This window comes from Lagopus muta, chromosome 17, assembly GCF_023343835.1.
Source record: "Lagopus muta isolate bLagMut1 chromosome 17, bLagMut1 primary, whole genome shotgun sequence".
Taxonomy (NCBI): domain Eukaryota; kingdom Metazoa; phylum Chordata; class Aves; order Galliformes; family Phasianidae; genus Lagopus; species Lagopus muta.
Genome location: NC_064449.1, coordinates 12,007,248 through 12,034,615, shown reverse-complemented (window position 1 = coordinate 12,034,615; position 27,368 = coordinate 12,007,248). Strand labels below are relative to the sequence as shown.

Below are 27,368 nucleotides of genomic sequence, written 5' to 3'. Positions count from 1 at the left end.
AGAGGTGCCCGCGCCCCTCGTCACGACAATTCAAGGCCGCTTTGTTGTTTTTTAAACCAATGCAGTCTTCATTTATTTTTGTACTTACAAAAAGAGCCGTCCCGTCGTTCCCCCCCCCCGCCCCCGATGCCGTTTACAAATATTGAAAAATTAAAAACCAGATGAGGACGAGTTAATTTGGTTGAATTATTTTGAAACGTAGCTTTTGTAATTAGAGTTAGATTTCCTACCAGATGACTTTGTAGAGACAGCCTGATTATTGGCCAAATAAAATTCCATATCACAAGTTAGCAAATTCTAGTACAAAAATAGTCCGTGTGTTAGAACAGCCTCTTATTATTATTACTATATTCACAGGAAAATCTATCGGCTGCGTAATACCGTAATATTTACGAAATTTCTTTTTATGCGGCTCATTCATCTAATTCAATATAGTGTTGAGCCTCAATAAATCCTTAGGCAAAAAAACCCTACACAGGGTTAAATACGCTGTTCAGTGTACTCTGAAGTACTGTGCTTTTCACAGGACATCCAAGAAACCCCATAAACAGTTCTCAGCTAATTTCCGTATTAAAATGCGATCAGATCCAAAAGGACCCCCCCAAAGTACATACGCGCACCCTTCCGCAGAAACAGAGGCCACAGCTTTGATGGTCACGTTTCACTCGGGAAACTGTGGACGCTCGTCCGCTCCTTTCCACAGATCCGCTCGTGAGCTTTGAAAACTAACGCAGGTCACCCGCAGCGCCGGCACCTCACAGCACCGCCACCTCCGCACTCCCACACCAACCGGGCTCCCGCTCCTCTCCTCTCTTCTCCTTTCCTCTCCTCTCCCGTCCCCGCGTTATGCTGTTCAGCAGTTTCTCTCGGACCAGGCCCCTCAGGGAAAAGCTGGGGAAATGCTACTTGTCTCTCAAGATGTCTAGCTGCTCTTGATATTCTGTGAAAAGCCTCTGGAAGCGGAGGTTCTGTCCAATAACAGGAAGAAGTTCTTTCAATAGTTCTCTCTTTCGTAAACCCTGAAAACAAACAAACAAAAAAACAAGCTACACAACACAAAAGCTTCCTTAGAATGCGTTTCTTTATATTGGGAATGTAATCCATAGGATTGCTTCAGATTCATGCATTTCTTTTCCTGACTGGGAAGAGCTATGCATTTTAAGTTCTTACTCTGCTTGCCTGACTAAAATAGAAGCTGACTTCACATTTGTGTGCTCATGGAGCCGCTGCGGCCTCTGAGAAGGGAAGGCGTTTCATCAGCACACCGCTGTCTCAGAGCTGCTCTCTGAAGAATGTGGAGGCCTGCACTTGCAGCTCTACTCCGTCTGATCAGTGTTTAAGACTAGTGCAGGGACTGGGGAGCTGAGCATTCATCTGCTGGTTCGCCCGAAATACATATAAGTGCTATGGGAAGAAGCCTTCTTGTGGGATAGGACTATAGAGTGAAAAGGGTTCCAGGATTAGCAAAAAAACATTTTAATCTATGATTATATTAAGTTCAACCACATTTTAAGATACATTGTGTACCCACATCCTGTAATTTCCATGGGAAACTCTCCCTCAAGACTCACCATTACTGTTGATTCCCATTGACTTCCAGCTGAGTAATGGACTGGACCCAGCAAATCCTTGCATAATTCTCGCAAACGATATTCAAACCCTGAGTATTATCAGAATAAGATCATAAAAATTTCACTATATAATTTAACTGACAACATTTTCAAGAAAAAGAGTTGCAAATATCTAGAATAAGGTAAGGCCAACATGCAGATTTCTGAAAACGTAGATGTTTCTTCTCAATTAGTGAGGACTTTCTCACGCGTAACTGTTTTTAACATGTGTCCTGACTCTAGATGGACAGAGAGAATCAAATGCAGCTCACCGGGCTCTTATTAAATGAAGCAGGGGGCAAGAATCAGTGCTTGTTTTTATTTTTGCCAACACAGCATGGGTGGCCTAACACCACTTCATTCCCCTCCGTGCAAAATGACTGCATGTGATCAGGAGTGGGGCTGAACAAATACAGCGGGAACTACTGAATTTGTAACACAAACAAGCAGAGATGCAGAGAATCCCCAAAACCACAGCCAACTGGTCAGCCTTGCTTAGTATAGCAGCATAAAGGGTATATTCAAATATGAAATGGATTCAAGCAACCGTCTCTGCGGATTACTTTCCTCACAGAATTTAGTGCTGATGGAGTGTTCAAATGCAAAGTGAGGTATAAAGAGCAAGTAACAGAATCAAACTCTCCACAGTTGGGTGTGCTCTGGTGTATGTATCAAAGGCAGCAATTCTGCTCCTCAGCACGTATCTCACATTTTGCATGGTGCTGCCGCTGCTTCTGAAGCACCTGTAGCTGCAGCCATGTAATGCACATGATGCACCCTCATCACCTCGCTGCTCACTTTTTTGCCCATGCTCAAGGCCGCACAGATGGCACTGTTTCCCCAGACCACAGTTTGTTCACAGCATGCGAGGATTCCTGAGTACTGAAGCACTACGGGAAACAAATGCTTCATCTGGTTGGGCCGTCCGTGAGCAGCGAGTCCAGGCACCAAGTGCTGAGCAAGTGAAGATGAAGTGCAATCACACATACACACAAAGAGTTGCAGGGGCAGTGTAGCACGCTGGGTCTCACCTTCATTAACCAGGTACCGTGCATAGATAAGGAGCCAGTGGCGATATTCGTGACTGGATTGTAACGTAAGCGCTGCTGCTATCTGATTCTCCAGGTATGCAAGCGTTGTTTCTTGCTGCACTAAGTGAGGCATGGAGAACAATCTGGCAGCTTGCCTTCCTGAACTACAAACCAAAGAAAATTTAACATGGCACCATAATATCAGATGCTATTTTAAGACAAAATTCTTCTTGTAACACAGTTCTGCACTTCACTTCCAGAGGCACCTAGTGCTTTCAGGGTTCCAGCCCAGAGTGACAAAGGCAGAGCTTCACTGCAAACTGCCTTACCCTCCACTGCTATAATTACAGGCGTCACTAATTGCTAATTAAGATATTACATGCACAGAATCAGCAAATACTTCACCCATTCAATAAAGAGGAGACTCAAACAAAAATGTTAATTTTGGAGTATGCTTTCCTGCCCCCCAAATAACTTCAGAGCAGCACTGCAGTACAGACTGCAGGTGTGCGAAGAATACAAACGCTCCAGGAGCTACTGATACATATCAGTGCAATCAGCGTCTCAGGAACATCTCACTGATTCAGGCACATGCTCAAGTAATGGGAAGAAAAGGACAAACATGCTGGTGAAATGAAGCAAAGAAGGCATACTTCGATGTTCGTCCCTGTATTACAGCTAAGGGCCCAGAACACAACATGGCTTCTTGGGATGGTAAACTACTCCTGAAGTCCGCGCATTGCGCCAAGGAGTCCTGTTTGTCAGAAACAAGATTCCTGGAAAAGAGAAACAGAGCAGAGACAAGTTTGAAGAGAGCAAGCAGTGATATCAGCTGATGCAGCTTCGTTCCGCCTCAAAGCCCGACTCGCAGGCTCACAGATTACCAGAAGTGTATCACAGAGATGCTCCGCAGTTGGACGCTGAGTCGGAACAGCTGTGGTCTGTGCAAATTCCACTTGTCCTCTCATGGAAACATCCCTCCCACCCCCAGAGTTGACAGGGTTGATCATTTAGTACAATGCATTTATTTTGAAAAGCACAAGGAAATCCACTGTCTGGCATTTTAGAGCACACACGACGGCATGCCCATAATGAAGACTGGGGCAAACGCACGAAGTAACGACTTTCACACTGTGAGTTTGGTTTGAGGGAGGGCCAGGTCCCCCCACCCCCTGGACAGGTCATCACAGACATTTTGACACTTCAGACTTTAAGCTATTCCTTCTTACCCAGGTTGCTGACAGCTACAGCTGACATTTCCACACCTAATCAAGGATATCATTTTCACTAAGTTTGAGATGCCGAGGGAATCAGTGACTCAAAACAGCGCTAAGTTTAGACCTCCAGACAGCTCAGAGGTAAATGGCACAAATATTTAAAATAACCTTCGCTGCTTTATCATGTTTAAATTCGTACGATGACTAAAGGGATCACTCTTTTACATGTTTCCAAAGCTTTAGTACAAACAAACAAAGAGGCAGCGGGGTCAGAATTCTGCCTGGAAATCCATCCCCTGCTCCATGGTGCCTGGGAAGTTCTCCACACAATTTCTCAGTTTATCTAAACAAGTAAAGCACACTTAAGCCCCAGGGCACTGCTTTAACTTTCAAAATGTGGAGTGAAACAGTAAACCAGAATATATGCTTGGCTATGCTGTAAAAGGCACACAGGTAAAACGTACCATGTAGAGAGAGAAGGATTAAAGCAGTACGCCTTCCCATCAGACATGCTCATCACAGGAATGCCGTGCTGAGTCAGCAGGATCTGAGACACGGTTGTATCGCTTCCTACAGATCAAACGAAAGCCAGGTATTACTTTGAGTCCTGCATGCATTCATCGTGCTAAGTAAAGTATGCTACCACTGCCAACTAGTAGTCTCAGCAACCAACAGAGAAAGGTGAACAAATGGTTATTCCCAAAGATTAATAGGACCATTAAAAAACAATGGTCAGCACCAGGCTCAGAGCCGTGGCATTAAGATTGTTCGCCTGCAGAATCCACTGTCAATCTCGATGTTGCCATTTATCCACAACATTTGCTTAATTAGAAACATTTTCTGTATCTGAGTGAAATTGTCAGCAAATCTGCCATGCCTTTTGTAATCCCCAAAGCCTTTATCTTTCTTCTTCCATTAAGTCAAAATTCTAAAAGGCAGCATCTTTGAAAAGCTGCACACGCTATCAACATTGTGTGAGTGAGGTGGCTGGAGTCTTGCCTTTCCTGGAACATTTCCGTCCCAGGATTTGTACATCTAACTTCTAATGAAGACTTTTGCAAACTGCTGGAACAAATACTTGTCAAGTTAGTTATGGTTCGTACGGAGATGATTAAAGCTAAAGTAGAAGACAGTATGCTCTGAGAAACTGCCTTTTTTCCCCCCTTTTTCTTCATCATTAAGATAATACACTTGCAGAGTGTGCAGAGTCATGAATGTGACTAAATAGCATGGCAGGGCCTAGAGGTTGGCAAATGACCTCCTTTATTACCTGATAATATTGTTTGCAAAGACTCGTCTCTAACAATAACTGTCTGCTTGTGAACATCCCTAAAAAAAGAAGCACAAAAGGAAAAGTTTGCAGTTTACACACAACAGAAACTTCCAAAATCATTTAACAAACATACATTTCAATTTCAATGCTAGTTACTGGGGGGGCTTTGTTTGTTTGTCCCATTGCTTTAAGAAAATTGTTTTGGCAAACTCAGAGCTCTTGTATCAGGGCAGAGAACAAAATTTATGTCCCTTTCTATCAGGAATCCTCATTACAGCTAAGCAAACTGAGGGCCCCAGCAATGCCTGTAGGAGCTCTGACTTGTCTACAGTTGTATGAGGTATTAAATTTAATTTAACAAGTACTGCAGTTTCTACCTTCATATCTTAAAGGATGCCTTGAGCACTCTAAATCCCATGCATTTCATTGACTAAGCAAGACAGAAGACAGAAAAGGCTGCCTTTCTCCCACCTCACACCCTATTCATTCCATACATACCCTAGGGAATCTGTTCAGATTCATGGTCTGCATGGAGTTGCTGTCTATTGCTATCTCACTCATAGTATCAAACTGAACGTTAAGTTCCCTCCTAGAACATAGATTGGGGATTCAAGTCCTGCCCAATTATACCTTCATCCTGTACTCAAAATGGGACTCATGTTCGGATCTGGCTTTAAGGCACAGTTTCAACAGGACCGCATCAGCTCCACCATTGAACAGAGTAACCTATCACATCAGCCTCTGCCAGCAAACACGGCACTTACCAAACAGAGAGCGTAGCAGCGGTGGTGAGAGTCATGATGTAAGAACCTGTGCAATGCAGGGTGGAAATGGGCGTATTCAGTATTATGGGGGGAAGAAGGCGGCGACCACAAGCCGAAAATACCGACAGCGTTCGTTTCTCACAGGCTACGCAGACAATCTCACTAAAAAAGAAAGTCCAAAATAAACTCTTACGTTTCAATACACGAGAGCTGCATAAAGCCACACTGCCTGCTTGGGTTGCCATACCTTTCAGGGAACTAGCTCCAGTTGTAACTATTACAGCTTTTAACAAAATCCTAGGTACCAAAAGGAAAGGCCAGCAGTGGTCAGATTATCCATTTTAGGTGCATTCCACATCTCCTTTGTTTATTTTAACCACAGTGATGGAACTCTCTTGTAATAGGCAAGAGAATGTTTGCAGGTAGAGGTGCTATCTTTTATTACATTTAGTGGCATAGTTGGAAATACCAGTAAAACTCTGGGATATACACAAGGTCTTCTTCAGGTCTGAATTTTTTATTTAACTTAGAAATGTTGCTGCTTTTTTTTTCAGACCTCAAGAAAAGGTATTGTGTTTGCAATACCTTTTTTTCAACTACATATGGCAGCATCATAGGAGATACTGCTACTAACTACAAATATCAGTAATCTCTGGGTGCCATCAGAAAATCAAATGCTAACTACTACGTTATCATGATGTACTTAGCATTAATGAAGGAAGTTCAAGAGCTGTAAATATACAATATTTCTTATCAGCTGAGAGTCCACAATGCTTCAAGATTCTGTAAACAAAACTAACATTTGGAGTGAAATTGGTCTCAAGACTGAAAGCAATAGGTATTTTTGTCCACAAAATATTTATTGTGAAACAGTGCAAAGACTGCAATGGCTGAGGGAAAGGAGGAGGTGGGGATGGTTAAGACAGGAAACAGCAGTAGCTGACAAAATCCCCTCCAAAACTTCCACAGGATGAGAGATTAAGAGCATCAGTGCAGAAGAGCAGGTTAGGTGGAAGACAAATAGGACATCCTGAGCCAAGCAAAAATCGTCACATAAATCCCTAACAGAAGTGATGCAGTTAATCAAAATTTCTAAATTAGTGGATAAAAATTCTTCTAGAGCCCCCACCTCCCTGTGAAACAAAAATTTATTTTACATGTAATTCACTTCTTCTCAAGTGTACTTTTGTACCTCCAAAACATTTTCTAGCCCTCAGGACTATTTATTGCCTTCAGGCTTTCACTTCCTCAAAAACAGGCTCTCTTACCAGCTTCCTGCTGCTGTGAGAATTCGACTGGTGAGGACTGTCTCCCATTCCTTTCCTTCCCGATTACACTTCAACCTGCTCAGCTTGGAACCTCCCACTGTGGTCATTTCATTCTCCACTTCAAGGTACATGGATGGATCTGAACTTACCTGAAAAAAGAAAAATATAATATTTCATGAAGAGAAAAGCATCTCCTCACAGAAAGCAACAAATGATGTTAGATTCAAACACCGAAGTTAAGAAAGTACTGAAGTATGGCATTCTGCTTAAAATCACTTCAAAATATACTGCTGCACTTTACAAGAAGCAGACCTCTGAAAATCAGCCGTGGCTACAACACAAATGCCCTCTTTGTATTCTGAGAGCTATGGACGAGGAAAGGCCGTGCTCGTCTGCACCACCTAACTCAGGGCATTGGCACCTCCAGCCGTGCCAGCTCTCCCTCAGTTCTTGAGATCAGCACCAGACTGCTGCGGCCTAAGCATGCAGAAAAACCGTTTCATAAATACTATTTGTCAGTCTCTTCGAATGTGGAGCACCTCCAGAGATGTCTCAGAAAACAGCTGTCTTTTCAGCCATGTACCACCAACACAAGCATAATAACAACGCAGCAGTTACTCTGCTTGGAGACTCATCTTTACGATACATTTTAATTAACCAGGAGGGACTGATGAACCAGAGGCATTTCTCACTGCAGTTTAGCTAGTGCAGAAGTACCCACTCTTAATCGATTTGATGCTGTTTTTTCTCACAGTTATGTTCTCAAAGGCTGAAGTGTACATTCTTATCGAACACACATGAAGACGCTCCTTCATCAAAAGATCTTAAATATCTTCTTCACTTTTGTTAAAATATATATATATGTATATACATATTTTAATAGTAGGCTTCTTTTCCTTGTAGACAACTTACTTGCAAAGTAAATGATTTCTGTGGGATTGGGGTTGGCAGCTTAAGTGCTAATGCTGGTGCAGAGATGCATGCAGCATCTTTTTCAGAAGCCAGTGCAGCTGGGGACTGGAAAAAAATGCAGAGTGGTTACATTTTTCCATTAAGAAAAGGTTAAAAACAAAGATATGTTACAACATAAATGGATTTGAAAAACTTTTTAAAGATCCCACATAACACTCATCTAAAATGTTCTTTGTCACATTTGTTACATAAATGTATTTTTAATACAGCTCCTGAGACTTAAGTGCAAACTAAAGTTAAAATTTAGTTGGAACTAATTAATGGAAGTCCTGGTATATTTCACAGAACAGCCAAGCTCTGAAAATTTCAACTAGAAGGATACATATTTCCTAAAATGATGGAAACTGCAATGTAACTTGCTGCTTCCCAATTCCTAGGGAAGTCATAAGCATTTAAGTTACATCCACACCAAACTCTTGTGCTCGGGTCTCTCCCCATGAAGAAGACCAAGAACTCCAAGAACTAACGGAGTTTCTCGTGATTCCATACAGTGATCTGGCAGACTATCAGTACTTAGCACTGGTTCCATTTAATGAGCATCTCTGCTCATCCTTGTAAAGGATAGTGTTTGCTAAACCATGTGAACCTGCTAGTTATCTTAAATCAGAACAAGGTTCAAAGTGGGAGAGCTAAAAAATCTGAGGAATCCTATAGTGGTGGCATTGACTTGATGGAACAAGTGACATTTTCTTACACGAACACTGGAAGTCATAATGAATCTCACTTATTTCACCTGAACAGTTAAAGTTACTGGTACAAGTCTGGAGTCTTTTCGAGGTCTTCCCTTTTTCTTCTTTTCTACCGTTTCTCCCTCAAGTTCCAGCTTTCGTTTGGGTGCACTGAGTGGTTTAGCAGCTGGAATCTTCTCTTCGCTGTCACTGCTACTCTCCAGAATATCCTTGGGCTTATTGTCTTTAATTAAATTCTGATCCTTCAGTCTGTGGAAGTAAACACATTTCATATAAGCCTGTTCCAAAGGCTGTATTTTATTTTAGTGCTAAATTACAATTACAATCAGCCCTCTTCCCCGGGTCGATACAAATAATCCAGCACTTTAAAGTATAAGAGTTTCTCATCTCTTCGCCTCCAACGGATGTTACACTTTCTGCTTACTCAAGCAGGACTTCATTTATCATTATGCTGCCTTTCCCCAGTTCAGTTCTGACTAATGTAAGCTGCATGTCTACAAGCCATTTAAGTGCCTGCAGTGCTCCATTCCGTATTTGAGGAATACAACAAAAGTAAAGGAGAGAGGGTACAAATCCCTATGACCTCATTAGACATTATAGTCTAGAAAAGATCCTCCAGCTGTTCTCTCCCCATTCCTCTCAATGGCCAGTTATTAACTCACAGCGTTTCGTTACTTATTCCACAATCACTCCTTAGGAATTCCTTGCATAAGCCAAACCTTTCTTCTTGGGCATTTGAATTCTGCCAAACAACTTCCATTTATCCATAACTTTACCAGCACACTGGAAACAAGTATGAGAGTAACCTAATACTTCTCTTTTTAAACCATGGCTAGATGCTGACTAAAACTGTTGAGGTATTTAATCAAAACACACTTTGTCAGTAAAGAAACACATTATGTTACAAAGCCCCCCCCCCTTTTTTTTATTTTATTTTAATAAAGATCATGGGAATCCAAAGTCAGAAAAAAACATAAAATCAGAGTCTTCTCCACATGCCTTCAAGGCACAACAGGTCCTTTGCAGAGACATCTTGTCATTTATCTCAAAGTAAATCTCACTCTTGCACATGGACACAGGGTGGCTATTTTTGTCTTCCTAGGAGCACAGATGCACATATCCACAGATGAAGGCATGAACATACACACAGCCTCTTGTAATGGGAGCTTTAATACTGAGTATTATGAAGAGTCTGCTCCATGCCATATGCCAGAGAATAAATGTACAAAGGGATAATGGTAGCAAAGAATTCACCCATTTCCACCTCTCTCCTTCATTCCAATTTTGAAAGAGACCCAAGAATTTCCACAGCATTAGCACCATAGACAATCAGCTTTTAAACTCTACATTACTGTCCTTTTTTGTCTTTTGGGCTATTTCTTACCTGTCCACAACAGTCTGATTTGTATTTGTTATGACAGCAGTCCCTGAGGTGGCTTTGGATCGTTCTGTAAATCTAGAATCAAATGCTTTCATAGGTTCAATCTTGGATGGAGTTGTCAGTACAGAGGAAGATGATGCAGGAGGAGCAGTTGAAACAGAGGTAGCATTTACACTGCCAATAAAAGGGATGTGAGAACAAGGATTGAAAGAAATTTAGTATTTGTAACCCACATTGGAAGCATTCATCATCTTGGCTAGAAATCACATTCAAAACTTTTCACTGGTAGATGTGAGAATTATAACACACTTTTTCACCTTTCACATGTCAGTATATTCCATGCTTTGTCTAGTGTCAAAAACTGTTTGCAGCGCATCTCTGAGGTAAAATCTTGCTGTTTAATCTAGATCTATCCAGACTTAGTGACTTTAATTAGCTCATTCTTTAAGTACTTTTAATTCAGGAACTAAATTTTTAGCTAGTTCTTACATTCCTAATTGGAAAGGTTTGCTGTTTTAAATAACAACTGGAATTTCTGGTTTTATCCATTCTTCCTGTTATCAAACACTTTCCTTTATAGGATTATATTCCAGTCCATGCCAATCAAAGAACTTGCACCGAAACATTCCATGCCAAGTTTTAATTTTGTTGTTGAAGAATCCAAACAATTTATTATGCCTTTTCCAAGCATGACTAAGACATAGGAATGTGTTTTCCCCACACGAAAGCATTCCAGGGATCTGTTATTTGAATAGCTGTTTACTTTAGAGATTTTTCAATCCATTCAGGGGAACAAAGGGCTCTAAGATAACTGATGCTTGCACTGAAGAGCAGCTAGAAGCCCAATTTCTAAAGAAAAGGAGACTTAATAATTTTGTCTGTCAATCGTTCCTCACAGCCTACCACTCATTCTTTAATTTACGACCAATTTCAACTAAATTTAATGGAGTAGTAGAGATTTCAATGACATGCTCCTACAAATGCTGTAAATATATATATAGGAGGGGAGGGAAGATCAGCATTACCACTGAGGAAAAAGTGAGTAAAGTTTACTTGTTCTGCAATTAATCTGAAAGACACGCAGTTGACTCAGTGTATGTGCACTGACAAAGCCAGTCACTGTGCCCTCTCTCATCTGAGTTGTTGACGTAGGGAAGAAATATTACTGTGCTTGAGGAGAGGAGATCTAGGGGACACGGGACAGAACTCGAGGGAAACAGACTTCATTACTTTCATTGCTGGAAAATTCATTTACTAATAACAACTCAGAATTCTGTTAGCAAGCCACTTTGTCAGAGCATCAGCACACAGTCAACTGTATCTTGTTGCACTGAATTCACCTTCAGAACCACGCACGTGACATTTTTCACTACCGATTTATCGCCTGCTAAGTAACCTAATGCTAATAAACCTGCAGGAGTGCTGGATTCTTAAAGCTCTGGGGTAAGGAGATCAGTGTAATGACTGACTGATGACACAATCACAAACAAGAACTAAACCAAGACCATGTAAATGAAAAACAAAACCTGCAAATACTGACCCATCCTTATTGGCTGCATCATCTGTTGGTTTTATACTGGCTGCTGTTGGCTCTGCAGAAGGCTTTGAAGTATTAAGTGAATTTGCTGCATTAGAATCTAATGACATGAGCTGCTGGTTGTTTTGAGAAGACATTATTGAGCCAGCCAGTGTGCCAGATATTGGGATGCTATTGAAAAATGCTGTAGAAAAATCCCTAAGTAAAAGACAAACAACAAATAGATTTCTTCAAAACATTTTGAAAATAATGGAAAGAAAACCATTCTAATTAAAACTCATCCCATTTCTCCCTCTGCTGCACGCAGAGATTTTCATTACACGTTCTGTATGTATACACAACACATACACATAAAGGGACACACAGCCTAAATAAACCACCAATCACTGACTTCCCAGAGCCCTTCCCCATACACAACTGAAGATAAAGCCAGCATTAACGCAGAGATGAACCCACAGAACTTTAGCAGTGTTCACTCGTCTACAAGGGCAGACAATGAGAGTTAGCTTATCTATTAAGAAGATATTATATCTCTAGTGCTTTTAGAAACTACTTCCAAATGTACCCAGTGTCCAGCTGAGCTATGCAGAGAGGTGTGATCCTCCTCCGGCCATCTGCTGTTCGTGTTTCAACTTGCTTTTTTAAGAGATTCTGTTGGGAAATATATGTAATCATTATTTGTGATAGATAGGATGCTACTGCACACGTAGCAGTTGAATCTACAAGAATATTTCTGTAACATAACCTCTTTAAAAAAAATTAATCAAAAATCCTCCTTAAGTTCATATGTTACAAAATACAACGGATTCTAGTTCTGATTACTGCTTTCAGGTAATAACATCGCATGAATTACTTTTCATTTTTAATTCAGGCACAGCCATTTCCAATTCCAGACCTATTCAACACGAACAAGGCTGCAGAAACTTCTTTTATCACAAACATCTGCTGTTTGCTGACTTCCTACTCGATGCTATAAAGTAACCACCCAAGAGCACCTACCTTTCTAATGTCCTCTAAGCTCTCCCCATTGACCATGCTTGCCACTTTGGGAGCTGTGGCCGCAGCCCCAGATGCTTCCCTCATCGATGCGTTCTTCTGCTCCGCCTGCTGCTGCTGCTGCCTCTGCTGATACTTGAGCATCTCTGGATTCTCAATGATGGTTGTAGACAATTGAGCTTCAGTCATTATAGCTAGGCTTTTACCATACGTGGACTGATGGATGTTGCTCTGCGAGTGTCAGAAGTGTACCACACAAAGAGTGACTACAGCTGCCAATGTGACATCACTAGTTATGATGCAGAGGAACCACACAAATCTAACAGATAGAAGATTCGATACGTGTCCTCCACCATTTATAAACTAATCATTCTTTTTCCTTTCTTTACATTGTGAGCTAATAATAAATCAGTACATTAATTAGAATTCAAAGCTTTAGTTGCTAATAGCAATAAGAGTTAAAAACAGCCAACAGCAAATCAGTTTAAAGAGGTTTGCATACAAGCAAGTCAAAGAGTAATTTTAAAGTGTTCTGAAGCACCCACTCTTGGTTTCCCTGGTCAAATAATTACTTGTAACATATAATGGTGTGTAAGCAGGCGGACGTTTTCCAGCTACGCTTTCTTTCCAGAATAGAAGCTACCACCAACAATTCATTTCTTTGTACTGTTTTTAAACAACAACACATTTTTCTGCAACATGAAAATCAGTCACTGCATACTTCTATAAACATTCCAGTACTTTAACTGAATCAATACACCCCTTACATAAGATCACAGATTCTCGGGATTGCTTACTGTACCTTTTCCTCCTCACTGAGTGGATCTCCAAGTTCATCCTGGGAAAAGTCTAAAAACGCCACAGATCCATCCATGGAACACACCAAGATACCGAGTCCATTGAGGGTCCTGAGGGAAAAAAAGATTCATCCTTGGTTTTTCTTTTTTGTTGATACAGTGGGGCCATACAGCGAATTTCAGAATTAAAAACAACATTTAGCCTAAGGTATATTATCACAGTGAACACTGAGAAATGGAACAGCCAGGAGAAAAGGTGTCGATGGACAGCAAGGGTCTGTGTGCTCATCCTTGAAAGAAGGCAAATCAGAGTGAATGTGGGAAGGTGGCTGTAGAACAATACATCCCATGGCACCACGGAAAGCCTTCTGTAGGGGTAAAAAAATATCATCTGAAGCACTCACTGTGCACAAAGAGAGAAAAACGTAGGTATATTTGCTGCAAAAGATGCACAGAGAATTTGTGTGCTAACAGAACTGGGTGAAGAAAAGGGACTTCAGCAGGTAAGCTGACACACTTCTTAATAGAATTGCCACTTTGCTTCATCGTGCATGGGAAACAAATTACAACAGATTGTCTATTCCCACAGAGAGCTTGCAGTCTAAATAAACAAGGTAGGAGGGAGAAGGGAAAAGACTGTAAGAGAGAAGCTATGTGTGTTGGTTTAGCACCTTTTCTCAATCATCTTTATGTGAAGTGACAGCAATAAAAAGAAAGCAAGATGTGTGTTTGAGCAGGCCTAAAATCGCTGCACTAGGTAAGAGCATGTATTGGAGTTCACTGCTTGTTTCTCTAAGCAAACTGCGTGTGCTGTTACACAGGGGAAAGTGTTACACTGCTCTTCTGGAGGACAAAAAGGTTTTCTTGGTGGGAGCACAGAGAGAGGATATATTGTTCCCGTAATGGCACGGCAGCCTTCCTGTATTGCACGTTTAGAAAAAAAATGAGTTTTGACTACCAAGCCAGTAACACACATTCACTGACCTAACAGAGGCAGTAAGGTAAAGTAAGATGGCCTTCTATAGAGGAAAAGAGAAAAAAGGGAAGCAGGCAGAACTCTTTGCTCCTATCCAAACTAGTCCTGCAAGGTTTAAAAACACTGCATGCACGACAGCTGCAGGTGTTTGAAATGGCTTTCTTCGTGGTGGCTGTACATTGGTAGCATCACGTTCAGAAGAGTCAGCATCAGCACCATGACTGGGCTAAACAACAGTTTCCAATTAGTGATATAACTTAGTGGAGAGTTTTCTGCTCAATTATCAGATAAAATTGCTGAGCTCCTACTGACATCCAGACCCCAGCAATTATTGTGTAACATCGTCATGGCACTCAGATGTTGTAACAATGGATTCAAGCCCACAGCTCCAAGCCAGAGCCCAGGCAGCTGTAACAGTGTAATAGTTTCAGATTCCTTTGAATTTCATCAGTCTGTTTTTAGAATTGGGCAACCAACTGGAATGCATTTCTGGGAATATGCCATAATATTGGCATTTTAGCCATAAATTTGAATTTGTAAACAGGATATAAAATAATAAGCTTCCTGATGAAGCTTTGTTTGCCTCATACATCCCACAAAACTACTTCCTTTTAAACAGCAAAACGTTAACCAGCTATTACTCCCAATGACTTTATGCCACTGAAAATGTGCAATTTGCAGATGGAAAATTAAAAAGCACTACAGGAAAACAAAGCTATTTGAAGCTATTGTCCTACAACAGCAGTTCCCAGGAAACATTCTGTTTTTTGGTGTTTATTTATGAAAGCAAAATGTTTTGGATTTGAATTTTTCATGTGTTTCTCTGAGCTTCATGGCAAAATTCATACAGCACATAGAAAATAGGAACCTACAACAAATGTAAGCTTTAAAATTCACTCCATAAGAACACAGCATCACAGCTACAGAGGTCGAATTTCAAAAGCTAGGAGACGCTCAAATTAACACAACCTATGTAATCAGCTGTGTGCATACTGTGGAAAAATACTTTTTTTTTAATAACATACAAAGCCCAAACTCTCAGTCACCTATTGCATAAGTGCAGCGCTGCTGGGATTTTTTGTTTCTTTATTTTTAATACCACTTGCAGAGTAGTGTCGTGTTCACTACCTCCTCATTTTTCAGGTCTCACTATGAATGAAGAGCTGTTACCTCTTGCCTTCCTAAGACCTCGGCCTTTGATGCTGGTTGTCCCAACAGTGAGGCAGACATTCCTAAATACAGGAGGTTTTGTTCAGTTCTGATGTCACGCATGCTGAAGTGATCCCATGATAATAGCTAATGTCACGACACCAAAGACGATGCAGCAGAACCGAAAATCAGGATCTATGATTCCAACAGATACAACCTGCACTATTTCCATGAATTTCCAGTTAATGTGCCTACCTAAAGCTGACAACATTCTGGCTTCTGTAAGAAATCAACTTACCAGGAGATATCCATGATAGACTTGTCGAACAGCTCATGTATGACAACTAAAGGTCTTTTCAGACACGTGAGCTTAAAATAGAAAAAAACAACACTCAGAAATTCAGAAGTTCTACGCTACCACAAATTTTACCACATTAATACTTCCCCATAGTCTAACAGCGTTCTCCAAACAAGACTAGGCCAAGAGACAGCTGCACCCTTGACAGTGTGATGAGATCCAAAGCTATCTCCTTACTAGCACAGAAAGCTCCGCAGAAGAAAGGTTGACATTCAATCTCCCCCTCCCTTCTGAAACACAAAATGTCTTCACCAACTTAGTCCTTCTTCTGCACTCATGGAGCTTTCTACCACTCAAAAGGTAATTCCACACATGCTAAGACAGCTTTCTATTCTAAGCTTTATTGAGATAAGGATGTTGCAAACTGCCAGCACAAGACGAAGACAGATTAGGTTTCATGTCTTCACCCAGACCACCTGCCCGAGCAAGTGATGCCTGCCAATAGCAGAGGGAAATTCACTCACAATTATTCATAAGGAGGATTTTTCTATACTTACAGATCAGCTTAGTAATAAAGAACTGGACATGAAAACTCCAGTATGCTGCTCAAATCAGAGATTCTAATCTCCTTAATGTTAAGCCAATGAACTTGATGTTTACAGCACAAGTACAACACATAAAACAAGCAGAATGAAGCACGAGAAGACAAACTGATCTAGAAGCTTCATGCTCGTTGGTACACAGAGGTCGTGTGTCGTCTTCAGCAGCTCCTTTTCTGTTTCCCTCCTTGGCCTGTGTTGTATACATTCCTACAGCTCTTTGGGGGTAATGACTGCCTATAACTGCATCTCTACAATACCGAGCGAAACTTCAACAGACACCCTGCATGAAGTCACAGTACAAATATAGAATAAAGCAACCAACAGTGGCGCTTGGATACGGGTAAGCACTGGTAGCAAGGCGAGGAAGAGATTTACTGTTATGCATTTAATGACTGATGAATAGATACCACTCTGGAATCTATAAACAGTAGCTGTGTTCTGGCCCACATTCTCATTATAAAGCCTTACAGTTAAACTTATTCTCTACTCTTGGCAGTTACCAAACAACCCCTTGCATTTGTAGATGTGAGAACAGTCATCCTCTCTCAGACAGAATAACAATTTGAGTTCAGATTTTTGAAGTAAAACACAAACTAGAAATTAAAAACTTGAAAGTATGTTTTAAAAGCTCATTTACTTTCACACTGATTTTCACAGCAAAGGCAGAAGCCAGGGATTGAAGCCAGAACAGAGCACAAAGATGAGACACACACGCTTAGAAACAGCTGTGCTGTGCATGCTGAACTCTCCTTGCACGTATAAAAAGCAAGACTATCAAAACTAGACTCTAAAAATGATTAAAAGAAACAGGTGGGCTAAATATGGAGTGATAGTACAGTCTTTTTCTTTAGGACTCACATGGAGAGCAAGTAAAGACACTGGAAGGAAATAGGGCTGAATTACGTTCGTTAGCTGAAGTAAGACATAATTTCCCTTAACAGTTCCTCCCTTTACCACCACAACATACTCTGTCATTGGCTTCTAGTTGTTCTTGGCTCCAGAACACTGAATTCCTGAAATAAGCTACTACCAATCCTCTTCTTCTCTCCCATTTAATCCTCTCATAACCAAGAATAAAAAAATCTGAATATGAATCTAAGTAAAAGACCTGATGCTGTACACACAACCTCTGTGCAAAGCCCTCAAGCTATCCAAATGACCACGTTAATCACAGAAGGCAAACACACTTACCCAGACAGAAAGAGATCGATCCTTACTGCCAACAGCACAGCAGCAGTAGGGACAGCTTGATTTGGTAGAGCTCCCATTCTTTTGCTTCTTCTTGAAAATTTTTGGATTGAATTTCTGCACAAGTGAGAGGCCACAAATTTTATTACAGCAATCGTATTTTAGTAGATCTGCCTTAAAAACAAGCTTTCCAGTTACGAGTGAAAAAGAAAAACACCTCATGGAAATGAAGTCCCTAGCCAGGCTTTGTCAGAGCACAGAAAGAGCCCCACGTGCTTACTTAATGGACTGTCTGAACACCTTACCAGCTATGCCAAAGAACATTAGTTTTACTAGTGATCAGGAACCCAACAGAAACCCCAGTTGCTGAGCAGCTAACAAAGCTGGCTTTTGACACTGCCAGCCTGCTCCTGTATTTCCCCCTTCTTTTCACGTTCACCTGCATCCAGCTCTCGTATCACAAGATCAGGCTGGTTGTTTCCAGCATTAAAGTTGAAATTTATTCAACACCACCACATTTTACTTCACACGCTTTACTAACCTTGCCATCCGTCCCCCTCTCTCGTCCCTCTGGCGCATACAGTTACCAAAAAGCACATCTTATGATTTTATTTCAGGAATAAATCGTTGTCATTCACTCACCACTACCGTAACTGCCTTCCGATGCCCCACAAAATCCATGTTGGTTTTCCATCCATCTCTCTCGATGATCTGAGCAGTAGGTCCAGAATTATTCATGGCGTGAGCAGAAACAAGATAGTGACCATCAGGTGACCAGCTGAGACGCAAGACGTGTGTTGTCCCTCCACACTGACGAAATGAATAAGAAAACGTACTAGAACTTAGAGAGTGTCTGGCAAACTATATTTATATTTTTATATATAATCATTATTTTTTAAACACACAAACTATTTAAATTTTAGATTTAGGAAATATGGTTACAGAGTCTCTTGTGTCCATACAAGAAAGACAATGCATACACTTCTCAGCACTTTAGCCACACTTATGCAGCATGACGTAGGAAGCTCTAACAAGAGGAGGAAAAAGGCATCCAGAGAATTAGTTTTAGAGGAAACGAAACACAAGTCTTCTTGCACCCAGCACACTCAGTAACGATCACAGTTCAAGCCAGTCACAGGGCTGCAGCACATCAGCTGCTAACAGTGAGACTTCAGCTTGCCACACGTTATGTGTATTCGGACATTTACAGTCTGTTACTACGAGTGCTGGCACTGACACCACCATGTCCCTGTGCAACACAGCCCACTCACTAAGCGTCAGTTTCTCCCCAGAAGTCTGACCTCCTGATCAAAGTCAAAGTCAAAGTTTCTGATAATGGCCAATAGAAGATGCATAGGGAAGAATGCAAAAGCAACACAATTTCTTTGTTCCAATTCTTCCCTGAAACAACCTCCATGTTTCCAGGCATCTACTTGCTTCCACGTCCATACACATCTTTGGCATGAAAGAAGTTCAGTGGCAAGAGCCTCAATTTAATGACACGTTGCATGAGAAAGTTTCCCTTCACATCCCCTTTAGAATCTACCACCAGACATTTTAACAGCACTAACTCAGATGGCACTGCCCAGTGCTTCTTCAGAACCAGAGTTAATCTAACAATTTTCATCCACTCTGCAGGAATTCACTTGGAGTGGTCACTCATTCTCAAGTACCTCATCAAAGGGTTTTGTGATGCTAGTTTCCAATTGCCAGTCCATTGTCCGCCACACTTTCAAACTCCGATCATCAGCCTGAGAGGCAATATATTTTCCAACAGGATCCCAGGTCAGCCCTTTCACCAAGCCAGAATGTCCTTTCAAAGTGGCAAGAATTTCTGTTCCAACAACAAAAAAAAACTCTTTAAAGCAGCAGTTTAACTGGAACTTTAGTTAAACATTCATCCTTTCTTTGGTACACAAAGATTATCACAACAAATTTGGCTTCTTAATACCTGTGAGTGAAAAAATACAGAAGTCTGCCTGAAAATGGGCTACAAGGTCTGCCAATCTCCTGCTTATCATCCTGTTAGAGGAGAGGCTGAGAGCACTGCACAGCCTACAGATAGCCTGAAAGTGTAACACCTCCAACAGCCTTGGCAGCAGCCCTCAAATAAATAGCGGTGCCCAGACAGCACACAATGCGAGTTTTGGCTTACACCAAGGTAAGTGAGGAGAAGCACCCAATACAGGCAGGTGCTCCTTAAGTGCTGCAGACCCTCTAGGTCTGCTGAAGGCTGCAGGACCAGTGGAGCTGCCAGCGCTGCAGCAAAAGAACAAACATGGCCATCAACTGCAAGACTGGAGAGCTTTGGCAGCAGTGACAGAAGAGGATGCAGGTGGTCCCTAGCCCTTCTTTTTCCCCTTCGTTATGTAACGGCACGCTGGTTATTAAACAGCAACATTTACGGTGGGGTATATCAGGAAGCGGCTCCCCAAAGGTGAAGGGATGGGAAGTCCTGTGGGTACAAAGGCAAGAAGGAAAAAACACAAACCTAAGTAGAAATACTTTAATATCAAGCTGAAATGGTATGCAATTATGACATTGCAGAGAAGGTAAAGAAAATACATGTAATAATGACTTTCCTGTAAAACCAGGAGCATAATCTGAGTGTAACTTATCTCCAGCAGCATGGAATCCAGTGATCATCAGTAACCAAAGTTGAAAGCAGAAACTCACTGTATTGCAGGTGTGCCATCTTGAAAGGCAGGCAACCCATTGCCACATGGGCACTGCCAGTGAAACACCCACAGAGCAGCTTACTGCAAAGTATTACATGCTTGCACATCTGAAACAGATTTCTCACCTGGAAATTTGACAGCGTTCCAGATGACAACAGTGTTATCCACACTACAGGATGCCAGCCAAGCATCATGTGGAGACCATGCTACGTCCATGACATCTGTTTAAAAAAAGTCTCTGTGTAAGGCACCACCAGAGAATCCAAAAATCTTTTTAAAGGAACTTGTGGGGCAACCTTTTTTCCGTCATCAAGAAATGACGACAGTATCACAGGAGTGGGAGTGAGGACAGAACACAGCAAACTGAGACTGAGGCCAAACAAGTTGAAAACAGAGAAATGCAATACTTAGTGCCTATAAAAGTAGTAATGCATGTATAGAGTACTTGCTCTGAACAGGGAAGTAGCAGCAGATATTGCACACACTCACTTCGTTCCAAAGCATGCGTACAAATTATGTTTGCTCTGTGCCTGTTAACTTACCCCCTGAATGGCTTCTGAGAATTGATACACACCTCCACTGCTCAACATTAGTTAGTTTGCTGCTAGAACCAAACACAGTGCTGGGTCCAATGTACCTAGTTAAAATAGAAAAAAAAACAGTTCCCAACAGAGCCACCTCACATTTTTCACACTCTTTCTAAGGAAAAACCAGCTGCACAGTACGCTTCCATTTCATGTTCAGGTATTTCTGCAATACAAAGCTGAAACAAAAACGTGTTTATAGAAAGTAATTCCAGTTATTAAAAAAAAAAGAACTAGCTTCCATGCAAGTTATACTGTCCAGCAATAGCAAAAACTAATAGCTATAATAAAAAACTAATTATTTAAGGAACCCTTCAGATCTCATCAGGAAGTTTTCCTCAAGGGCAGACGCTGCCTTAACTCACAGCCAGGAGCACAACTGCCCAGGTAGAACAGCTCCAGCCCCAGAGATGGGATAAAGGACTACCAGTGATTTATATCACAGCTTTCAGCTCCACACACACCACAGGAAGCAGTGAGCTTTCCAGATGCTTGCAGAGGGAAGAAACACTAATAGACTTGATGTTGTCACTTACTTGAAACAAAACACAAAACCGAGAAGGAAGAAACATGCTTACGCGGCTCGTTTCCACACCATGATCAGTTTGTCGTCTCCTCCTGAAGCCAAGTAAACTCCATTGTTTGACCATCGTACACAGTTCACACAAGCTGAAAATTAAGAAAAAAAAGCTTGTCAAATGAAAACTGAGAATAGAATCTCCTAGACTGGGGGCAGAATAGATAAGAAGTAAAGAAGACCAGAAGACCTTATGGACGACAGTCTGGTTTTTCCACTCAAGGCACTCTGTCTGCTTTAGATAAATGAACTGGGACTTATCTTTCTTTCAGTGGCAGTAGAGGAACTCCTTATTTTTTAAAAACTATTCATTGTTTAAAAGAATCTTCACTAGATGCAACTTAAAAGGTGAAAGATGTATATTCACCTAACAAAGGAAACTGCCTGGGGAAAACTAAGTGGGAGTAAGAGGGCAAAGAAAAAAACATACATCTTGACAGAAAGAGAAGGGATAGCTTGTTCAGGTAACCATAGTTGTTCCAATTACAACATGCAATAAGCGTAGAACAATCTGGAACTATTACTGATACACTTCATATTACATATCTTTATACCTATCCCTCACCCTGTCCTTCAGAGCCCCCAGTTTCTCAGGTGTGTTACCCATCGTGTCATGCACACAGCCAGAGAAGCTCACGGACTTCCAGCGGTATTTGTATTCCTCTATGCCAAATCTTAACAATGTTTTCTATCAAATAGCTAAAAACGCATCCAGCCAAAACACGAGACCCCTCTGCTGCATTGAATGACTCTTTACCACTGAACAAAACACGATTCTTGTAATCACAGACAGATGAACTGCTCTGGCAAATAAGAAACAGCCAGCACAAATAAGTAAGGGCATCTACGTACCTAAGTGATTGTCCATCTGACAAAGCATCTTGGGAATATTTTCATTCTTTTCGTCTTCCTCTTTCAGGACAGGAGCCATATTCCAGATCACAACTTTCCCAGAATCCTGACCTGCAGATGAACAAGAGGCCCTCCTTTGAAATGCACGAGAACGGCAAAACGGCTGCACTCAACACAGGCACAGAATGGGGCGGGGGATTCAGTCACTGCTGGGGTGGGAACTCTGGAAACATTCAACTATGGATGCCATTCTGATACAGTAGCACAGAAGTACTGCACTGCAAATTAAGTTACAAAGCTGTGATAAAAAATAATCACTCGTGTAACAACATAACTTCAAGTAACAATGATGACTACAGGCACCAACCATTTATACAGTAAAATTGTATTTAACAAAGACATACATTCAACATCTAAAAGGCAGTTATCACAGCCAACAAAATTGTTATTTGGATGACAACAGCAAATAATTCTGCACACATTTCTCGAGCTGTTCCATTTATACACATTGATTTCCCTATTTAGCTGTTCAAACACTCAGGTCCTCTTCTTTTCATCCTCAGATGAAAAAGAAATTTGGCCATTATGGCCACTACTCATCTATTGCAGCACCACCCCAACTGACATCCAAGAGGATGCACAGATCAGGGAACGCAGCTCTGCCTGCTGCATCATAGCAGGCTTTTCTATACGTCCTGAGTGATGCCTCAGATACAGACAGTTATGTGATGTGTTTGTAAATGGGTTGGGAAGACAGAAGCACTGTGAGGCCACAAGGTCATTGTGCCCAGGGGCCCAACCTCAGGGTGTAAGCGTACCTTGTCCTCCTGTTGCAAACTTGGTCCCATCTGGGTGAATGTCCACTGAAAATATGGGCTTTCCTGCAGAGAACAAGAAACACACTGAATTGTTTCACAGTGAGCAGAAGGCAGTCATGCCAACAGATCCACGACCCTTCAGGTTGGCAAACGGCATTTTCCTTCTAGAAGCAGTGATTACAAGAAATACAGCTGAGTAGGAGAGTCGAAAGCAATGTGAAGAAAAGAACAGCTATTAGTGTAGATGGAAGCTATCATGCCATAAACAAACCAGAGATGAACAAGGAGAGGTAATCCTGCAGGATATGCCAAATGCCTCAAGGCAAAGTAACACCACAACAGTTGCACCAACAAGGTAAAATCACACTTGGGTACGGAATTTCTTCCAGGTTTCTGCAGCTCATTAGCTGATGACCTGAAGCAAGGTTTTGGTTTCTGTCCTTTGTTGTTTTGTTGATAAATCCTGGAGAATTTAACTAGATTCTCCAACTCTGGGTTTATGCTGCAACTATACCATCTGGCTTCCCTGACGCTGAACTGTAAACAAAATCCTTGTCCCAGTACTTCTTACTGTTTGATGGATGTGTGTTCTGCTTCACGTATTTTCTTTATGTTGACTTGTTTTGAGGTTTAGCTTGTTTGGATTTGTGTTGCGACGATGACACGTGATTCCCCTAAAAAGTTTTACAGGCAGCCAAGCGAAGACCTTCACCAGATTGAGACAGCGCTCCACGCGCACTCCTTCCCAGTCACACAGAGCACAAATTGAGATTTAGCCGTGGCTTTTCTTCAGTTTGTGCTTGACTCCATTCTTCTTTCCCTACCATCTCAAATGAACACAAACGGCTGAGTATTGGAGAAGCACAGGCAGGAAGCAAACATTGATTTTGCCCTTCCCAAGGTGCAAAAGCTCCCTTACATTATACCAGCACATTGTTTAAACTAGTGTAAGCCACTGACGCTTACAGCGCTTACAGGAACAGCTCCCTTTACAGATGTTACAAGTGGAGGAGATTACCTTTGCTCCGATAACCTCACACCCGAAGTTACCATGTGTGCCGGGCCGTTAGCCATGAGAGCACAGGAAGCCTTCTAATCCTAAAGGCCTCTTTAGGTCCTCAGCCTCTGCATCACTCACAAAACCAGGAACCCGATGATTCCCCGTGAGTCAGAAGGAACAAAGCCCTCAGTAAGAGGGGAGCCGCGGCCCCCCAGCAGCACAGGCAGCGCTTCAGAGCTTGGGTGGCTGCAGTTAAACAGCACTGCAAAGAAGGAGACATTATTTATTAGCAACTGCTGCCCTCCTCAGCTCCATGTCTGTATCTGATGGTGTTGCTGGTCACTGCTGAGACACCCAACAGCACCAGGTCCCTCTCCCAAAGCATCCCAGTGCCTTGCCATGCCCATCACTGGAGAAGTTCTCATTCATACCAGTCACCAAGCATCAAAATAAGATGCACGTGATGCTTAAACAGTAACACTGCAATTTAACAGTGGGGTTTAGGACATTTTCCCCCTCTCCTAATAATTTATAAACAATTTGTTGAAGCTATTGAAGCTCCCCACTACACAGCACGAAGCAGCAAACCAGATCCATTGAAACCAGAACACCTTCTGACAGACCATATGACATCATGTGGTTTGTTACTTAATTCTACGCAATAATCACTAAAATAAAAAGACAATTTTATGCAAAGTTCCACTTTGTGAGATTCTATTTATTTTCCTCGCAGCCCATCCAAGACACAACATCCTATGTGACTCACATATCCATTTCAATATTTACCTTCCACCATTACAGCTTGAAGAGATAATAAACTCTGTGCCTACGTTTCAACAAAGTGAGCTCCAATTCCTACAAGCTGTAACACACCAACAGCACCTCAGGGGTTGCAGAGGTTTCTCAGAATCGCACAGGACTTCCTTCCAAGAGGGCTCAGCATGTGCCACTGCTACAGACCAGGGCTCTCAACCAGCTGTGTGCCAATCGTGCACATACACTGCGCTGTGTACCTTCATACGGGTACTGAAAGGAAATGGGGGGAGAACCAAACCCCAGCTGAATACCTATAAAATATCTAATAAACTGGCATTAATAGTGCAAAGAGCTTACAGAAAATCCACTTGAAGAAGTATTTCCAACAAGCACTCTGGCAAGGCAACATTAAGAACGCCAAGACAAAAACCTGTAGAGCCAAAACGTGCAAAGTGCTCTTACAGGGAGCACACACAGTCTGGGCTGAGAAGCCCAGGTGCACTGAATGTACTTGCTGCAACCCCAACTCCCATGGCTGTCATCTCACAGAGCTGCCATGCATGCCTGCCAGCATCCTTCAGCCGCTTCCAGCCCGTTCAGTAAAGCACAAGTCCTAAAACCGAGCAGGTAAAGGGGAAGGGAGGAACGACAGCAAGGAACCAGCGCACAGAGGAGACATCCTGAGATCCTGACTCTTGCTCATGCACCAACAACAGCAAGCTCTTCTGGCAGCAGTGAAAACAAAAGGAGAAAGAGCTATGGACAGTGAGACCACAGCAGGAACCATCCCCACCTCTAGGGAGGTACCAGAGTAACGTGCAGCCTGTTAAAAGTGATGGAAATGGCTAATGTGCAGCAATGCCTGCGGGATCTGGAACCCTGGTACATCAGAATCACCTGCCTGATCTCACCTGATTGATCCTGCATTCCCTGCCCCAAGAAGGAGGGAGTGAGAATGTCAGACAGCTCTGTGTGCCACAGACCTTAAAGCGCCTCGCAGATGAAAGCAGTGGTAAACGTCCAGCAGAGTTTCACCACCTGCAGAACAAACTGACTTGCACAAACTCACCCCAGCAGGACAGCAGCAAAAATGGAGACAACGTGGGGCTACCAAAGCCTTGTACTGCATCACCTGTGAGATACAGCCTTGCTCGGCAGAGGATGCTTTTCTAGAGTTCACAAGTTAATGCCAAAAGTTACAACAGTTCCCAAACACACGCCTTGGCAAAGCAGTGCACCCATTAAAGAAACACAGAGAACAGCCACGGGGCCATTGCTCTCTGCGACCTGCAGAGGTGCAGGCCAGAAGTTCGCTGCTGACAGGTGGGCTCCCGGCAGCCATCCAGCGCCGGAGAGCCCACACACGAGCGGCCAGAGAGCGAGGCGCAAACGCTGCATCGGTTCAGATCAATCGAGCAGAGAAGTAACAAACACCTCAGCGAAGCGCTTCCACTTTCTTTCCGATCGCCACGACCACACATCGCACGGCCGCCCCGCGGAGAGCAGCGCAGCACGGCCATACGGGAGCTACAGCTCCAGGCTCGGGCGGCCATTCCCAGCGCCGCAGGACGACCCGAGGCCGAGCCGCGGGCACGGCCGCTCAGCCGGTCTCACCCGGCGCCGGGAGCGGGAGCTGAGCGCGGCCGGGAGGGCAACGCGGCCAAAGCAGAGCTCTCCGCGCGGCGCTCCGTCCCGACGCGGCGCCCCGGACGCAGACACCGCTCCGGAAACCGGTTTTAAGTCCCGCAGCCGCGTTACGCCGGGCTGCTCGGCGCGGGGAGGCGCAGCCGCTCGGTCCCAGCCGCTCGGAGCGCCCCGCGGCCGCCGGCGATCCCCGCGGCCATCTTCCCCGGCCCGGACGGACCCCGCTCCCATCTCGCCGCGCCTCGGCGCCGCCCGCGGGGCCCGGCGCTCCCCGGCACCCCCGCCCGCCCGGCCCCGCCCGGCCCGCGGCACCTGCCGTTCTCACCATTGTGGTTGACCCAGGTCGGCTTCAGGAGCTTCATTGTCTCCCGCCCGGGGTCCCCCGCCGGCCTCCGCCCTCGGGACCCCAGGGCGGCTCCGCCCGGGCTGCCTCCGCGCGGCCGAGCGACCGAGCGGCGGAGCTCAGCGGCCGCCGGGCAGCGCCGCGCCGCTCTGCCCGCCCCCTCCGCCGCCCGGAGCCGCCTCAGCGCCGCTCCATGTCCTGGCGCCGCCCGTGCCGCAGCCGCCGCCGCCCGGCCGCATCCCCCGCTCTCGGCTCCCGGCGGCTCCCGGCGAACGCCGGAACTCGGCGCCTGGCAACCGCCAAACCGGCCCGGCGGGAAACGGCCGCCCCCGAGCCCCGGCGTTCCCCCGCCTTGGCCGCCGGGGGGC

General features: G+C 43.4%; 1 protein-coding gene across 1 annotated transcript; it reads right to left on the bottom strand.

The window, feature by feature from the left end:
• Positions 1–119: 119 nt before the first annotated feature.
• Positions 120–27,355, bottom strand: LOC125701591 (protein HIRA). The gene is made up of 25 exons (XM_048963854.1): positions 26,983–27,355; positions 23,258–23,320; positions 22,440–22,550; positions 21,589–21,679; positions 20,969–21,063; positions 20,552–20,647; positions 19,422–19,582; positions 18,391–18,558; positions 17,752–17,865; positions 15,959–16,029; positions 13,541–13,646; positions 12,742–12,969; positions 12,308–12,393; positions 11,746–11,940; positions 10,209–10,379; positions 8,869–9,073; positions 8,076–8,180; positions 7,164–7,312; positions 5,896–6,057; positions 5,129–5,187; positions 4,323–4,428; positions 3,295–3,417; positions 2,642–2,805; positions 1,572–1,660; positions 120–1,019 (listed from the first exon to the last, which is right to left on the bottom strand). Exons 1-25 carry the CDS (start codon positions 27,017–27,019, stop codon positions 903–905), a joined length of 3,072 nt encoding a protein of 1,023 aa, XP_048819811.1. The 5' UTR covers positions 27,020–27,355; the 3' UTR covers positions 120–902.
• Between the last annotated feature and the right edge of the window lie 13 nt (positions 27,356–27,368).